General features: G+C 41.4%; 2 protein-coding genes and 1 long non-coding RNA gene across 5 annotated transcripts in view; 1 reads left to right on the top strand and 2 right to left on the bottom strand.

Moving 5' to 3' along the window:
• LOC134863210 (putative E3 ubiquitin-protein ligase UBR7) overlaps positions 1 to 8,420 on the bottom strand; it is a 30,482-nt gene extending 22,062 nt beyond the window's left edge. Inside the window, exon 1 of one of the 3 annotated variants that reach the window (XM_063881583.1) lies at positions 8,402 to 8,420. Coding sequence is in view for 1 of the 3 variants with exons in the window: in XM_063881584.1 (XP_063737654.1) it covers position 236 (1 nt within the window). In the remaining 2 variants the exon portion in view is untranslated. Of the gene's footprint in view, positions 1 to 235; positions 255 to 900; positions 1,155 to 8,401 lie in introns of those variants that run through there. The other 2 variants (XM_063881582.1, XM_063881584.1) reach the window with 2 other exon arrangements.
• Positions 6,909 to 9,571, top strand: LOC134863220 (uncharacterized). Its single transcript, XR_010165635.1, has 2 exons — positions 6,909 to 7,261; positions 9,338 to 9,571. It is a non-coding gene; the product is annotated as an uncharacterized LOC134863220 (long non-coding RNA).
• A 1,017-nt stretch (positions 9,572 to 10,588) lies between these two features.
• Positions 10,589 to 11,744, bottom strand: tmem251 (transmembrane protein 251). Its single transcript, XM_063881598.1, is given in 2 exon segments — positions 10,589 to 11,623; positions 11,625 to 11,744. Coding segments are annotated over 2 exon segments (384 nt in total). The 5' UTR covers positions 11,741 to 11,744; the 3' UTR covers positions 10,589 to 11,355.
• Positions 11,745 to 14,414: the final 2,670 nt, after the last annotated feature.

Raw genomic sequence — 14,414 nt, 5'->3', positions numbered from 1 at the left:
CTGAGCTAACTGAGCTAACTGAACTAACAGAGATAACTGAGCTAACAGAGATAACTGAGATAACTGAGCTAACAGAGATAACTGAGCTAACTCAACTAACAGAGAAAACTGAGCTAACAGAGATAACTGAGATAACTGAGATAACTGAGCTAACAGAGATAACTGAGCTAACTCAACTAACAGAGAAAACTGAGCTAACAGAGATAACTTAGCAATGAGAGATAACCGAGTTAACTGGGCTATGGCTCAGTGGAATAGTGTACGGATCTTCGGATCAGGGGAGCGCTGGTTAAATCCCCACCGCAGTCAGCATGTCGTTGTGTCCCTGGGCAACACACGTCACCCTAATTTGCTCCTGTGGGGATTTTCCACAGTATTGAGTGTATGTAAGTCGCTTTGGATAAAAGTGACGTGTAATGTAATGTACGTGAGCGTACAGAGCTAACTGAGCTAATAATACTGCCTGAAACAACGGAGCTAACAGAGCTAGATGATCTAACCGAGCTAGCTGTGTTGACATATGGGTTAGTGTTAACCCTGATTATAAGTATCAGTGTTAACACTAACTTACTCACTGGCTCTGTAGTCTACAGTAACACCACTGATCCTGTTTATAACCTGGAGTCTACAGACAACGGTCTGTTTAACTGACCACAGACACTTGACTGATGGCAGAATGTAACGATATATATATATATATATATATATATATATATATATATATAGGGCTAGGGTTATATATTACATATTAATAAACTGCATGTTAGGGTAACAGTGGGGCCTATCCCATAGATATGTATCAATATACAGGGAACTAGCGGCGGTCGGACTACAGTAACACTGGATGGATATTTTTTAAAACACCGATTATTGTTTGAGCTGAAAATATCTCAAACGTACCGTGAGGTCCGGCTGGACAGCAGTCAATAACCGGATCGATAACAACGATAACCCGATCAATAACAACAACAATAACGATCAGGAATCAAAACTCCGCCGCAAGCTGATGATGACGACTTCCGCTTCTTCTTCTTCTTCTTCTTCTTCTTCTTCTTCTTCTTCTTCTTCTTCTTCTTCTTCTTCTTCTTCTTCTTCTTCTTCTTCTTCTTCTTCTTCTTCTTCTTCTTCTTCTTCTTCTTCTTCTTCTTCTTCTTGGCAGACAATGTTTGGAAGCATTACCGCCACCTACCGATATGGAGTGTGAGTCTGGATAATAGTAATACTAAAACAAACTAAATAATAATACTAATAAAATAATAACAATTTAAAAAATATATAATAATTCTAAATTCGAATGATCAGACCAGTTCTTCTCAAGAAATTAAACAATACACTGAAGCAAACCTCACTTGATTTTTTCTGCATGATTGTTTTTATGTTTAAAGGCTCACTTTCTGACTCTCCTGGTCTATGGTAGTATTAGTACTGTGACCCCCTCTTGGATGAGTTGCTGTCTCTGCTGGACAAATTTAGCAAAATATTCAAAGTCAAAGTCCACTTTATTGTCAAAGTTTCCACATGTGTTATACATACAGAAAATTGAAATACCGTTTCTGGTAGTCCCACAGTGCAAATATAAACAAGAATATAAAACATAAAAAGATAAGAGTGTAGAAAAAAAGGGGAGGGGGGGCGGTAAAAAGGGGTAAGAAAAACCTAAGTAATATATACATATGTTCGACACCATAGTAGTAGTGCAAGTAGTTCTTAGTGCAAAAAATACTTTGTGCAAAGTACATTTTCAGTAGCAGCGGAGAATAGAAAGTGACTGGTGCTGGATGAGGGACGGGTGTGTGAGGGAGGGGGATTCATTAGGGTGACCAGATTTGAGGTGGCGAAAAAGAGGACACTTGCGATTGTTGGGGGGTGGGGGGAAGCGCCAGTCAATTTAAGTACACGCTTAATGGTCCCAACAGTGAAAACCGGGCGTTTTCATGAATTTATAAAACCCCCCACTTGCGATTGTTGGGGGGTGGGGGGAAGCGCCAGTCAATTTTTAATAGTCTCAACAGTGAAAACCGGGCGTTTTCATGAATTTATGAAACCCCCCCGGACGCTCCGGACAGGACGTAAAAAGAGGACATGTCCGGGCAAAAGAGGACGTTTGGTCACCCAGATTCATGTCCTGGTGCATTTCCATTGAGGCTGTGGGGAAAGGTGGGTGGGACGGAGGGCGGAAATGTCAGGGGAGAGATGGGAGCGGGGGTAGAGGGAGATGAGAGAGGGGGAGAGAGAGGGAGGGACAGAGAGAGGGGGAGCGAGAGGAGGGAGGGGTGGAGGAGAGAGACAGGGAGGGAGAGAGATGATTGAGGGAGGAACGGAGGATAGAGAGAGAGAGAGAGAGAGAGAGAGAGAGAGAGAGACAGAGAGACACAGAGCGAGGGAGGGAGGGAGAGAGTGAGAGGAGAGAAGGAGGGAAGAAGCTGTTCCTCAGCCTGGTGGAGCTCGAGCGGCTTTGTAAAGTTCACTGAGTGCCTCCTCTCTGTCCTTGTTGTTGGGGCTCGGAGGGATATAAACCGCCACAGTAGAATGGCGGAAAACTCCCTCGGCAGGTAAAAAGGACGGCACCTTAGAACCATAAACTCCACCAGCGGGGAACAGTGCTGGTTAACAACAATAGCATCACTGATGTAAACACACACACCGCCGCCGCGGGTCTTCCCCCCGCTAACTATGTCTCTGTCTGCTCGGTAGCATGTTAGCTTGTCTAGTTGAATAGCGGAGTCCGGGATGTTGTTGTGGAGCCATGTTTCCGTGAACACACAGCAGTCCCTCACCTCACGCCGGGTTGTTCTAAGTAACCGTATGTTGTCCATCTCGTTGTCCAGTGAACGGACATTTGCCATGAGTAGTGTTGGAATTGCCGGCTTGTGTGGGCTAGCCGCTAGCCTCGCCCGGATACCTCCACGCTTCCCCCTCTTCTGTTTCCTCTCACACCATTGGCGGCGTCTCCTTTTTTTATACTATATTATAATATTGTACTACATGTTCCACATTCTCTGCACTGTTACATACACTACAATTACCATCAGTTTCTTTAAAATAAATAGAGTACTACTTAACCCAGTATGCCCAAATCTCATCCTAGAGATTATGTTTTCCTTTCGAGTAGTTCTAGATGTTGACCTTGCTTCACCAACATACCTTTGTACACTATAGTACTTCTTCCCGGTGATAGCATTGCTCCAATCATTTAGTCATTTTCTCTTAGACTTGGCCTTGGCTATGGTCTTAATTTCAGCTTTACTAAAACTTATATTCATGGTGACTTCAGATGACTCACATGCTTTCTTAGTGTTCTTATCTGCTTGCTCATTTCCTCTGAGTCCTAAATGAGCAGGAACTCATAGGAGACTGACGTTAATATCAGACTGTATCCTACTCATCATCTGTGCAATTTCTAGAACAATGTCTTGTCTGGATTGAGAACGTGGGTGTTGAATACTCATCAGTGCAGATGCAGAATCTGAAGCAATTAGCACCCCATGCCTACATACCTGCAAACTAGTCACCTTTCGGCGAAATTCGCCGTTTTCAACTCAAAATGTGTCATTGACTGAATCGTGTAGATCCGAAGAGGTTTTTTTTAGGGGGGGGGGGGGCTGACCGACAACTGACCGACCAACCATAGACTGTATAACCGACTGTATAATGAGCAAGAAAAAAGTTTGCTATCTTCACAATAAATAAAATCTTTGTTCAAATGACTCGCGTTCCACGACCACCGACCAATCATAAGCAAGATAAACCACAGCGCGCGCTTTTTTACCCACCGGTCCCTCTTGGAGTGGAGTGCTCAGTAGTCAGCGAGTGGTTCTTCTGGACAATTTTCGGGATACGTTACAGATACAAGTTTTGAGGTAAGTCTAGTAGCAGCTAATCTGGCAAAAACATTGTATGCTGTATCATGTTAACGTTGCTGAAGTAAAATGATTTGAGCCGAATAAAGTGTATTAACATGCTTCAGCTGATCAGCTTGTTAGGTTGCTAGCTAACCTCAGTGAATTGTGTTAAAGTTAGCCTAGCTAGACCAGTTCTACGTCACCTCGTTCAATGCGAACAGAATGCGTTTGTGAAGGCTGATCTCCACAGCATCCGTCCTGTTACTGATATTACTGGCGGCTGTGTCATTGTGGTCAGATCTGAGAGGGATGAAAACGAACACGTAATGAACAAATACACATCCGTGTGGTTTAGTGAGTAGCTGGTAGTGGTGCAACGGATGATCATTGATCCGTTCAGATCAATTATTTCGGTTTCGCATTCATCAACTTTTTAGTAGCTACGAAAAGTTTGGAGTTACGAACAAAATCTACAAACGCTGGCGACCGTGTGTAGAGTTAGTTTACAGTAAGCACATATAACGCTTCACTGTTGGAAATGACAGTATTCATATTGCGCTGTGTTGTGTACACAAGACGCAGATGCCTTTGAAACACGCGATCTAAAAACGAAAACATGTTTTATATGTAGTAACAATTGTTGGCAATTGGCAGGTTTAAGATCCAGATTAGGTTCATGGTTGTGAATTATCTATGTAAATCGGCTCTATAGATTACACGTTCATTCTACATGTTGAATGATGATAGCGTAATACAAATATAGGCCATACATACAATGACAGAACTGCCGTGGGCGATATGTTATCCGTATCCTTTGTTAAAGTTAATGTTCAATAGCTCTATGCCAATGGGAACAACAGAACGTGCGCATTACATATGGACCAATGCGACACGTTCATTACGGCCGTGGACTGATAAACACTCAGTACCGTACGCACACCAACCGGCATTTGCGTGTTTAACACCGTGTTTAACACCGTGTTCAACACTGGCGTTACCGCCGCTTAACTTAAATAATGAAGAACTGCTTTTAATTACGACTTGGCCGAGATCTTAACGTGCTGTTCATGCGTTTCCCATGAATAGCCTACTACTATAACTCGGAGCGGAGCAGGATATAATGCGCATGCGCGGCGTTGCTAGGCAACGTGTACAAAGCGAGAGTACAGGTCGTTTTGGTCAGAGCTATGAAGAGAATATATTTGAGGAAGCGCATACATATGATGGGTCACCTGCTGCCACCAGATGCTGACACAGACCAAGAAATTCTGCGTTTCAATGTTGACCAGGCGCTTCCCAGTTTTCAGCATGGAGAGGATGTTGTCAAGTGGTGGGCCGTCGTCTTCAATACAGGGAAGTACCCTGCACTGTGTAAGGCAGTCAAGGCTGCCCTCTCAATGTTCCATGGTGCCCTGGTTGAGTCTTCCTTCAGTGTCATGGGGACCATCATTGATCAACGATCAACGTCAATGAAGATCTCCACCCTCAGTGCTGTGCAGTTAAATACACTTTGCAGACCAGGAACCAGACTGGGGTGGAAATGTTCAGAAGGGATGATTTGAAGTTTGGGGAGGTAGATAGGAGGTTGTGTTCTAACATTAGTGCAGCTGGAACGAGGGACAAAGCCCAACGACAGGAAAATCAGCTTGTAATCAGAGAAAGGAGGGTTGAGTTTGGCTGCCAGCCATCTACCAGTGCTGCTAGTAATAGGGCAGAGGTGGTGGAGAACGATAGTGTGGCCCGAAAGAGGCACATTGCCAAGCAGCGAAAACGGGCCCTTGAAAGGCTTGTCCGGGCCAAAAGGATGAAAAAATGAAAATAATATTATGTTGATATGTTGCCAAATTTGGCCAATGGGATTTACTGTTGACCTGTCCTGAATGCTTTTCACATTTAAAATGTTTTTAACTGACCAGTTTATGGGTCAATAAATGTGCCATTGTTACCATAAGAACAGGTTGTCTTTTCCCTTTATTTTCTTATGGGAGTACACCAGAATGCTTAATTTACATGTTAAAATAGCAAAATTTGGCTGGGGGGTAGGCCCCCAGACCCCCCTACAACGGTTTAGTTTGTCACCTTTTTCAGCCCTTATGAGTTTGCAGGTATGTGCCTAGGATCCCTACCAACTCTGCCGTATAAACAGCAAGCAGATTCACTCAAGGGTCAGAGGTGAGTTTTAAATTAAAAAGATCATTAATAATAATAATAATAATAATAATAATAATGATAATAATGATAATAAATGATAATAATAATAATGATAATAATAATAATAATAATGATAATAATGATAATAATAATAATAATGACCATAATAATAATATTAATAATTATAATAATAATAATGACCATAATAATAATAATAATAATAATAATTATTATTATTATTATTATTATTATTATTATTATTATTATTATTATTATTATAATGACCATAATAATAATAATAATGACCATAATAATGACAATAATAATAATAATAATAATAATATTAATAATTATAATAATAATAATGACCATAATAATAATAATAATAATAATAATTATTATTATTATTATTATTATTATTATTATTATTATTATTATTATTATTATTATAATGACCATAATAATAATAATAATGACCATAATAATGACAATAATAATAATAATAATAATAATAATAATAATAATAATAATAATGACAATAATAATAACGATAATAAATAATAATAATAATAATAATAATAATAATGACAATAATAATAATGATAATAATAATAACGATAATAATAATAATAATAATAATGACAATAATAATAATGATAATAATAATAACGATAATAATAATAATAATAATAATAATAATGATAATAATAATGATAATAATAATAATAATAATAATAATAATGATAATAATAATAATAATAATAATAATAATAATAATAATAATAATAATCATAATAATAATAATAATAATAATAATATTTGTTGATGAAGTTTATATGGTTGTGGCATGGAGGATCCAAGAAACTATCAAGTTCCTTTGGAAATTCCGGTGCAATCTCTCCTCAGTGAAATGATAATGATGCTATGTTATGGTTATAATACAATATTCGTATTGATGACAGGATGATCGGAGGATCACAGGAAGATAACAGGATACTCCATTTATTGTTTCTAACACCGAATAGTACACATTTTACTGTCCTTATAAAATACCTGCATTAAGAAAGATGCATCTAATATCTCCGAGGCGCTCCTGAAGGCAGCAGAGATGTTTGCAGAGCTGCGGTTCAGAGACGGTCAGAGAGAGAAACTCTCCGTTAAAGTAGAACCGGATCTGAGCTCTTTGATCAGCGGAGTTGAGGAGCTCAGATCCACCGTGAAGATCCTCCTAAGCGGGCTTGTGGAGCGGGAGAGAGCTGGAGCAGGGGGTGAGCTAACTCCTGCTAACGGCTGCTATCTGCTGCTAACTGAAGCTAACGACTGCTATCTGCTGCTAACTCAGTGGTTCTCAAACTTTTACAGTCAGGCCCCCCTTGGGCAATGGACATATTTATCGGTTAACTCGAGTGTGTAGTTTACGTCGTCGACTTGTTTGATTGAATACCGGTTTTGTCTTTAACATCCACCAACGCTCCCCTCTGGGTTCCCGTAGTTCGGAATGGGCTCAGCCCTGCCCCTGCGCTGCGCGTGCGTTTGGCATAGAGATACACTAAACCAGGGGTTCTTAACCTTTTTGACCTTGAGGCCCAATTTTTATAGTACAAAGTGACCCGGGGCCCATTAAATATTTACACTGTATAGGTTTAATTGACCTCACTCACGGTTTGATTTGTATTCAATAATAAACCAAATCCACTTAGTTTAAGAAGCAAAAACCTTGTCAAATAAAATGACATGATCAAATGGGATCATCACAAAGACTTTTATTAGACATGTATATATATATATATATATAATATATATTTTATATATATCGCTATATCTAGCGTAGAGAAGAAGACAGTCTTCTTCTCTGTCTATTGCAGCTTGTTAAACAACTGACTGATGCATTACCGCCACCACGTGGTCGAAAGCTGCATTGTAACTGAGCTTCTCATGGATAACATATCTCTGGTGTCTTCAGTTGATAACCTATGCAGTCCCGCGGCCCTTGAGGCCCACAGGTGCAAAACTAAACGTTTTTTGCAGCCCTTTAGGTGGCGCTGGCGGCCCAAGTTTGGGCCGCCATCGTTCCCAAGAAAGGCACAGTGTCACCCGTAAATTGGAATTGGTTTGCGTTTACAGCAACAGACTTATATCAAACAACACCCCGCTGCAAAGTGTGTGCAGGCACGCGGCGGCACCACAAGCACACCCGACAGAAAAAAATCCACTGTTTTACAAACATTTTCTAACTGCATCCCTTATGAAAAGAATAGGCCCCGCTGGACAGCGATTACAGATGTGGTCGCAAAGGATATGGGGCCCATGTATACGGTGGAAAAGCCGGGGGTTTGTTCGCATGCTAAAAGTTTTGGACCCCAGGTACGTGGTACCAAGCCGAAAGTGCTTCTTCGAAATTGCCTTACCTCAGCTTTATAATAGCACACGACAACGGGTCGCAAAGGAGCTGGAGGAGGTGTCCTTTTCTTCTGCCACCACAGATTTATGGTCGAGTCGAGTTGTATCTGCTGTGCATATGACCAATAACACCTTGAAACTTGAAACCTGATTGCGTGCCCTCTTATGACTGATTCATATTCACTGTCTGTCTGTCACACAAGCAGCTGATGCATATCGTATTTAGTTCGATTAAATGTGCAAGATAACTTTGATGTTGCAACAATGAATAAGAAATCTATTATTATTATATTTTAGTTTATTATAACAAAGCGCAACCAATGTTTGTTTACAAAGCTTCACGTGCAGTACCTCCGCGCCCCCCAGTTTGAGAACCACTGTGCTAACTGAAGCTAACGACTGCTATCTGCTGCTAACTGAAGCTAACGACTTCTATCTGCTGCTAACTGAAGCTAACAACTGCTATCTGCTGCTAACTGAAGCTAACAACTGCTATCTGCTGCTAACTGAAGCTAACGACTGCTATCTGCTGCTAACTGAAGCTAACGACTGCTATCTGCTAACTGAAGCGAACGACTGCTATCTGCTGCTAACTGAAGCTAACGACTGCTATCTGCTAACTGAAGCTAACGACTGCTATCTGCTGCTAACTGAAGCCAACGACTTCTATCTGCTGCTAACTGAAGCTAACAACTGCTATCTGCTGCTAACTGAAGCTAACGACTGCTGACTGCTATCTGCTAACTGAAGCTAACGACTGCTATCTGCTGCTAACTGAAGCTAACGACTGCTATCTGCTAACTGAAGCTAACAACTGCTATCTGCTGCTAACTGAAGCTAACGACTGCTATCTGCTAACTGAAGCTAACGACTGCTATCTGCTGCTAACGATGTATTAAAGACGTTTAACTGTCGGTCCTTTCGGCCTCTTTTACATGCTGCAGAGGAGGAGGAGGAGGAGGAGGAGGAGGAGGAAGAAAGTGATGAAGTAGACAAGGAGCCTCAAAAACCTCGACTACAACCTCCTGCTAAAAAATCCAAAAACACTTGAGGACTAGTGGAACAGCTGAGGACTCGTCGAACAGCTGAGGACTCGTCAAACAGCTGTAGGGAATGTGTAAAGACAAGGATTATGTGTACTGTACATTTTCCTAATAATAAAAGCTTTGAAATACTGAGTCTGTGAAGAAGCAGCTTGTTTCCTACAGTCTATAATACCCTAGATTACAACTTTAAAAAAAGTTCAATTTTCCCTCACAGTGGGGCCAGGACCACAGGTTGGCTCTCTCAGCACAAACAGCTGATCCATCTCCTGGATCACCAGCTACCTCACAGACAGGCCACAGTGTGTCCGGCTGGGCAGAGTCCTGTCTGAGGTGGTGGTTGGTAGTACAGGAGCCCCTCAGGGGACTGTGCTGTCTCCCTTCCTGTTCACCTTACACACCACTGACTCTCATACAGCTCAGAGTCATGCCACCTGCAGGAGCTCTCTGACGACTCTGCAGTGGTAGGGTGTTTAAGGGATGGACGGGGGGAGGAGTACAGAGCGCTGGTGGAGGGTTTTGTGGAGTGGACTGGAAGAAACCATCTGCTTCTGAATGGGGCCAAGACCAGAGAGATGGTCATTGACTTCAGGAGGAAGAGGACGTCTCCACTGCCCCTGTGCATTCTGGGAGAGGATGTGGCTGTGGTGGAGGACTACAAGTACAACGGACTGAACTGGAGGGCCAACACTGACGCTGTGTACAAGGGGATGAGCCGACTCTATTTCCTGAGGAGGCTGAGATCCTTCAACGTGTGCAGCAAGATGTTGGAGATCTGCTACCAGTCTGTTGTTGCTAGTGCACTCTTTGTTTAGCAGTCTCATGGCCTGTGGGATGAAACTATCCCTGAGTCTGTTGGTTTTGGTCCTGATACTGCGGGACCGTCTGCCAGACGGCAGCAGACTGAAGTTTGTTGCCAGGGTGTTGGGGGTCTTTATAATCCTGTGGGCTTTGTTAATCTATCTTCTATTGTTCATCTGTTTCTCTCTGTTGCAGCTATAAGTACCTGATTTCCCCACAGGGATAAATGAAGTCCTATCTTATCTTATATGCAGTATATAGCCACAGTTTATAGTTTATAAATGTTAGTGCTGGACAAGCATTACATTTGTTTATCGCATTAAGCACAAAATTCCACAATGAATTCAAAAGTAGTGTATTGCTGACTTTTATTTAAAAGTACTGCTATATGAACAAAAGTGCGATAACATTTGGTCTGCAAGCCCATGAAACAATAAGGTGCTTTTTAAGAGCAGCAGGTAAAGACTTCAACATTAATCAATGTAATCAAATGTCATAAATCAGAGCTGCGTGCCACCGCCAGGGCTTTATGTTGACCTGCTCATAGAAAGATAGTCTGCCGTGGCTCCAAATAACTCCTGTTCATGGGCCGTCTGGAAGAGAGGTCAAATGTCAGAGTTCAGTTCCTTTTTCCATGTTTCTGTCCCCCCGCCACTTCCTTTCTGATTAATGTGAGCGCTGTAGCAGTCTTAGGCCCGCCCCAAACGCTCCCATTGGTTGAGACGAGTGATGACGCCCCTCCAATACTGATCAAAATCCCCCCCTCCTGTGACCCATGGTTTGTCTGTATGTGTTCAGAGCCAGTGAGCAACATACTTTCAAAATAATAACAAATCCACCCCCCCCACCCCACAAGGCCCCTCACCAGCTGACAGGTGAGAGGGTTACTAGGCCATGTCATGTGACTCCTCTTAATCAACACTTCACAGCTGTGATTGGCCGGAAGCTGCAGGTCTGAATACTAAACACCCTCCAACCAATCACAGCACAGGATCCTCTAACAACAGCTCAGGGCATTAGTGATTCTGAAGGACAATATTCAGGGCAGTCTTAGCGTCACACAGGAAGTGACATTACAAAAGTTTTTCAATGATTGGAGGGCCTCTCTGATTGGTCCTTTAAGTGTCGATGAGTGGAGGGCCTCTCTGATAGCTGGGCTTGCGCGCAGCGTGGCGGCTGCAGAGCAGGGCCAGGCAGACAGGAAGTACGCAGTATCCAACAGCTCGAGGGTCAGCTCTTGTGCAGGAAAACAGGAAAAGAAAGAGCTGCAGGTACGGGAGCAGGAAGACTGACGCCCACATCCAGACAGGAAGTGGTGTCAGGCGAGTGCCGAGGCTCTGAGACCAGCTGATCGGGGGTGCAGCTGACGGGCCGCCCCCCCCCCCTTTGAACGTGCTCCAAACTGAAGCTCTGGACCTCAAAGACGTAGTAAACCAACAAAGCACTGAGCAGCAGGAAGAGCAACACGCCCAGCCATCCCATCCGCTGACGGAAGTTCATCATCCTCCATTCTGAGGGAAGAGACAAGGCATCATCTTCATCATAACCACCATCATCATCATCATCATCATCATATTAATATTATTATTATTATAACCCCTTTATTATTATATTATTATAACCCCTTTATTATATTATTATTATAACCCCTTTATTATTATATTATTATAACCCCTTTATTATTATATTATTATAACCCCTTTATTATTATATTATTATAACCCTTTATTATTATATTATTATAACCCCTTTATTATTATATTATTATAACCCCTTTATTATATTATTATAACCCCTTTATATTATTATTATTATTATAACCCCTTTATAATATTATTATAACCCCTTTATTATTATATTATTATAACCCTTTATTATTATATTATTATAACCCCTTTATTATTATATTATTATAACCCTTTATTATATTATTATTATAACCCCTTTATTATATTATTATAACCCCTTTATTATATTATTATAACCCTTTATTATTATATTATTATAACCCTTTATTATTATATTATTATAACCCCTTTATTATATTATTATAACCCTTTATTATTATATTATTATAACCCCTTTATTATTATATTATTATAACCCCTTTATTATATTATTATAACCCTTTATTATTATATTATTATAACCCCTTTATTATATTATATTATTATAACCCCTTTATTATATTATATTATTATAACCCTTTATTATTATATTATTATAACCCCTTTATATTATTATTATAACCCCTTTATTATTATATTATTATAACCCTTTATTATATTATTATTATAACCCCTTTATTATATTATTATAACCCTTTTATTATTATATTATTATAACCCCTTTATTATTATATTATTATAACCCTTTATTATATTATTATAACCCCTTTATAATATTATTATAACCCCTTTATTATTATATTATTATAACCCTTTATTATTATATTATTATAACCCTTTATTATTATATTATTATAACCCCTTTATTATATTATTATTATAACCCCTTTATTATTATATTATTATAACATCTATTATCTATCCTAATCCTAACAATATAACTCTATTATGACAGCCTGTTAGCAGTCTATCTGCAGCCTGTTAGCAGTGTATCTGTAGCCTGTTAGCAGTGTATCTGCAGCCTGTTAGCAGTCTATCTGCAGCCTGTTAGCAGTCTATCTGCAGCCTGTTAGCAGTCTATCTGCAGCCTGTTAGCAGCCTATCTGCAGCCTGTTAGCAGTGTATCTGCAGCCTGTTAGCAGCCTATCTGCAGCCTGTTAGCAGCCTATCTGCAGCCTGTTAGCAGCCTATCTGCAGCCTGTTAGCAGCCTATCTGCAGCCTGTTAGCAGTCTATCTGCAGCCTGTTAGCAGTGTATCTGCAGCCTGTTAGCAGTCTATCTGCAGCCTGTTAGCAGTCTATCTGCAGCCTGTTAGCAGCCTATCTCAGCCTGTTAGCAGTGTATCTGCAGCCTGTTAGCAGCCTATCTGCAGCCTGTTAGCAGTCTATCTGCAGCCTGTTAGCAGCCTATCTGCAGCCTGTTAGCAGTCTATCTGCAGCCTGTTAGCAGCCTATCTGCAGCCTGTTAGCAGCCTATCTGCAGCCTGTTAGCAGTCTATCTGCAGCCTGTTAGCAGCCTATCTGCAGCCTGTTAGCAGTCTATCTGCAGCCTGTTAGCAGTCTATCTGCAGCCTGTTAGCAGCCTATCTGCAGCCTGTTAGCAGTGTATCTGCAGCCTGTTAGCAGCCTATCTGCAGCCTGTTAGCAGTCTATCTGCAGCCTGTTAGCAGTCTATCTGCAGCCTGTTAGCAACCTATCTGCAGCCTGTTAGCTGATTGCTAGCTGCCTGTTAGCTGATTGTCAGCAGCCTATCTGCAGCCTGTTAGCAGTCTATCTGCAGCCTGTTAGCAGCCTATCTGCAGCCTGTTAGCTGATTGTTAGCTGCCTGTTAGCTGATTGTCAGCAGGCTATCTGCAGCCTGTTAGCAGCCTATCTGCAGCCTGTTAGCTGATTGTTAGCTGATTGTCAGCAGGCTATCTGCAGCCTGTTAGCTGATTGTCAGCAGCCTATCTGCAGCCTGTAAGCAGCCTATCTGCAGCCTGTTAGCAGCTTATCTGCAGCCTGTTAGCTGACTGTTAACTGCCTGTTAGCTGATTGTCAGCAGCCTATCTGCAGCCTGTTAGCAGCCTATCTGCAGCCTGTTAGCAGCCTATCTGCAGCCTGTTAGCTGACTGTTAGCTGCCTGTTAGCTGTTAGTCGGCCCTTACCTTCCTCTGTTCTGATCCCTTCAGATTAAAATGCTGTCTGCTCGTTTCTGATGTTGTCGGTGCGGAGCATGGTAAGTTTCCTCTTCCTGTTCTGCCTCTATCTGTACTTCTTCCTCTTCCTCCCCCTCCTCCCCCCTCCCCCTCTTCTTTTTCCTGTACTTCCTCTCCCTCCTCCTCTTTCTTTTCCATCATGTCATCTTCTTCTTGATTTTCTTCCTCCTCCTCCTCCATCTCCATCTCCATCTCCTCCTCCTCCTTTTCCTCCATTTCCTCTAATTCTTCTTCCTGATCTTCCTCCTCCTCCTCCTCCTCCTTCTCCTCCTCCTCCTCCTTCTTCTTCTTCTTCTTTTTCTTCTTGTTCATGTGATAAAGTGCATAGCGCCCCCTGCTGTAGTGGAGTATG

This window comes from Eleginops maclovinus, chromosome 4 (genome assembly GCF_036324505.1).
Source record: "Eleginops maclovinus isolate JMC-PN-2008 ecotype Puerto Natales chromosome 4, JC_Emac_rtc_rv5, whole genome shotgun sequence".
Lineage (NCBI taxonomy): Eukaryota > Metazoa > Chordata > Actinopteri > Perciformes > Eleginopidae > Eleginops > Eleginops maclovinus.
The sequence above is the reverse complement of the archived record's forward strand: the minus strand, read 5'-3'. Positions and strand labels throughout refer to the sequence as shown.